The following is a 3864-nucleotide window of genomic DNA, read 5'->3' on the forward strand; positions in this document are numbered from 1 at the left end:
ATTGATCTGTGCATTTAACAACAACAAAGCTTTATTCCACTAAGTAACATCAACTGTATCAATTTTAGATGCCACTGCACTCAGTTTTGCGCCAAGTCTTTCTGTAGCTCCAAGTATTCCTGTCTTTTCTTAAAATCTCTAAGTCATCCTACGTCTTCCGCTATCCTTTTGTCCTGAGTTTGTCTCGTAATTTTATTTTCTAACTGGAGCATCTGTAGATTTTTGTTTCACATATACAAATCACCTTAACCGATTTTTTCTTATCTTATCTTCAATAGCAGCCACTTCTACTTTACATCGGATATCCTCATTCATAATCCTCCAGTGTGTGCATAAACAACTATAATTCTCTAGCACCGCGTAAGCATAGTTTCTTTCTCAATCTTTTCGTAATATAAATTGTTTCTTGCAATCGTTGATGCAGCAAACGAAGCAACGGGTCAGAGGGCGATCCATAAGGCTTTTTTTCGAGTCAGCAGCGCTTGTCGGTGCCAGAGTTCCCCAAGTTTTCCTTCTTCGCTGCCTTTTTGGACAGAAGCTTGGGGTGACCAGAGTCTAACCTTGACACAGCCACAATACTTAATCACAGTAGAAGAATTTTACACTTCAATTCTTACTCCATGCTTATGATTTTGGGCATATGCGTTAAACTGCGATTTGCAAGGAAAGCGGAATGACTCCTCCGGTATGGCTCAAACATTCAAATCTAGCAAGAAATCATTTCCCTTCGTCTTCTTTTTATTGAAATGTAGACTTTATTTACCGAAACTAGATACACATGGAAAAGAAGAAAGTTTTTCGGAATTTGAAATCGGAAACAAAATAATTTCACACACTAGAGTGGTTTGATAATACAATTCGGGAAGAAGGAAAGAATGTCATAAGCAAAGCTCTAAAGCTTGAAGCAAAGATAAGATGAAGAAACAGATCGGTGTATTCTAATACCGATCATCACATCGAACGGACAATATAGATACAATAAGTAGTTGTCGTTCTTACTTCTCCCATCACCAAGTTTTTTTGTTTTGGTTTTATACGCCACACGGTAAATTCCATCCATCATTGCTAAACAGCTCCCTATCTTCTTTGGAAATATACGGTGGAGCCAGTTACAGAACACCGTGCTCCTCCATTGGAGCACTTAGGAGAACAACATTGTCAAGACTCTGCCTGTGGTTGATGAATGCAGCAAAACCATTTTTTCTGTGCACCAGGAAATCAAACCAAATCAAATCATCCGCAAAGAGTGAGGAATTCAAGCATATTAGATTTTGGCAGCAGAAATAATCACCCTCCAGTTATTTGTTCTATTATTCTACTAATTGGAAATGCAGCAGATACAGAAAACGCATATAGAGAAAACGAAAAGCCGACACAATGATCAATTGACAAGAGCAAATATTTCCAGGGCCATTAGTTCTTTCTATTATTCACAATAAAACAAACAAATTTTCCAATTAGGCTACATCTGTCAAAAAGGAGACAGAACCCGAGTTAAGTTAACGCATGCCAATTCCACTCGAATGGAATAATGCAGATAAAACAGCCGAATCATCTTCTATTCTTTTATTTTCCAAGTATCTTGGCCCTAACATTAGATCTGTCTTTTGCCACATTTCATTAATAGAGTTCTGTATAAGTCAGTTGCATTGATTTTCACATCAAATGGTACGCTGAGTTTGGCAGATAAGGCAGTGTTACATATAGTTGAATATTGTACTACTGACGTCACTTGAAAAGCAATAACTTGCACCTAAGAGAACCGCAAATAATACATTGCCATTGGCTGACTCATGTATATATCAAATCATTAGAGAAAGAAACGAGACAACAGTTAATGAGAAAAAATCTTACAGACGAAGGACTGCCAGTGCCAGGATCCACTCCTCCTCCATGCCTGATATTAGGATCAACCTTTCCTGGTGACTCTGGTTTTCCACCTGTCTTCTTCTCATCCCTAGCCTTGTTAAAGATCACAGTAAACCCCTCAGCCGAAGCAGGATCATTGACGTCCCATTCACCAAATTTTGGGAGTGGCCTGCCTTTTTCCTGTTAGAATTCAGTAATATATTCTCATTGTTATTCAGCATAGCAAGGCAAAGGGCACCCAAGTAATAAGTTTACAAATCTAATGATTGCGAGGCAATTACATATTCTCTTAACTACAAAAACAAAAGTATAGACAAGCACTCTGTTATATCCCGAACCTATCTAGGTTGTCTTCAAGCTTACAGGTACTGGCCCGATATACCTAAAAACATATCCCAATATCATACCACTAGTCTTTACATGCCAAACACCAATCTAACAATTCTAACCTGGTCTCAACCTTGGGCCTAGTGCTATATCGTTTCAACTTTCAAAAAAACTTCGGTAAGGATCTGAGTCGGAATATAAGTGCTTACAAACTTTCTATTGGTAGTAAGTTTTCGCGACACTGAGTTGAAGTCCTAACTCTTGTTCAGTGCTGCATCATTTGGATAATCCTAGACCTAAAGTAAAAAAAGGGAGGGATTTCCTCCCTCATTGTTGTGATAGGAATCACTCAAAGACAATGGGAACCACTCCAATTCATAATAGCATTTCACTGAGTTCAACATTTTAATGGAAAAACGCAAGGATATACAAACATAAAGCAACCAGCACACCATGGAGCTAATGTCCTATGAAAAGGATAGAAAATAGATATCAGACGGGAAGGAAGAACCTCAGCAAAGGCAACTGAAACACAACTATTTAGACAACATAAATCCATTTTCACGAAGCACTTCGCATAGATGTCAAAAGATACACCATTTGACTGAAATACGAAAAAGGATAAAGAACTCTAACCTTCCCCGACGACATAAGAACCCAATTGAAAAAAAATCTATTTAGCCATCAATGAAATCCTTGTTTTGGGCATGGTAATAACAACAAAACCTCTTCATCCAGCTAGTTTATGCATTCAAAGTCGGGATGAAGATCACACACATACATACAGAACCATACAAACACATGACCATGAAAACTTAGGAATCACGCGATGCCATTAATATACTAAACATTAAAAGTAAATATAGAAACCAGTCATAAACACCATCAGGAAGCAATTTGTATAAAGATTATATTCCCCACTCAAACAATGAAAGATAATAAAAAACCAACAATACTTTTTATTCTATTACAATTCGAGCATCCAACCCGAAACCAATTGGCAACGGGTGGAGACGCCCGAGATCATTCAAACTATTTACGTAACAATTCAATTCCCGACATGGCATTCACACTCTCGAAACAATACCTGCTCCAAGAAGCAATATACTCTCAAAATTTTCAACTTGCTAATTTTGTAATAAACACAAAGAAAACTTGTCATTTTCTCACTAACCCTTTTCTGTTCATTTTCATTTTCACCATATTCCTAATCAAACAAAACCATAAATCAAACTGGAAAACTATAATCTGCTCCTCTGAAGAATCCAAATTTTGCATCAAGTATCTGTATTTACTTTAATAATGATAAAAACATAAAAATTAAAACTAAAAACATGAATTTTGCTAAGAAATTAATATAAAACCAATGCATCTGAGAGAATTACAATCAAGTCAATACAAATTAACGAATAAATCTAAATGAATTAGAGCTCAATCCAATCAGAAACCCAGCAAATAAGCATCGCAAAGATTGAATTTAAACACAAACCAAATAAAGCCATACAAAAGATTAAGAATTTATATTCGGATTGAAGAAAGAGATTACGTACCGACATGAATTCGATCAATGAGGAAAGAACTTTATTATTTTCCAGGAAAATGAAATGACTCAGAAAGCAGAGAGAGAGAGAGAGAGAGACGTTGGGCCAGAAATGGGCCTAAATTGCA

General features: G+C 36.7%; 1 protein-coding gene across 1 annotated transcript; it reads right to left on the reverse strand.

The window, feature by feature from the left end:
* Positions 1 to 361: 361 nt before the first annotated feature.
* On the reverse strand, positions 362 to 3864 carry LOC137736870 (protein NOI4-like). The gene is made up of 3 exons (XM_068476172.1): positions 3747 to 3864; positions 1855 to 2049; positions 362 to 1203 (listed from the first exon to the last, which is right to left on the reverse strand). The coding sequence occupies exons 1-3, from the start codon at positions 3750 to 3752 to the stop codon at positions 1159 to 1161; spliced, it is 246 nt and encodes an 81-aa protein (XP_068332273.1). The 5' UTR covers positions 3753 to 3864; the 3' UTR covers positions 362 to 1158.

This window comes from Pyrus communis, chromosome 6, assembly GCF_963583255.1.
Source record: "Pyrus communis chromosome 6, drPyrComm1.1, whole genome shotgun sequence".
In the NCBI taxonomy this organism is placed as follows: Eukaryota; Viridiplantae; Streptophyta; class Magnoliopsida; order Rosales; family Rosaceae; genus Pyrus; species Pyrus communis.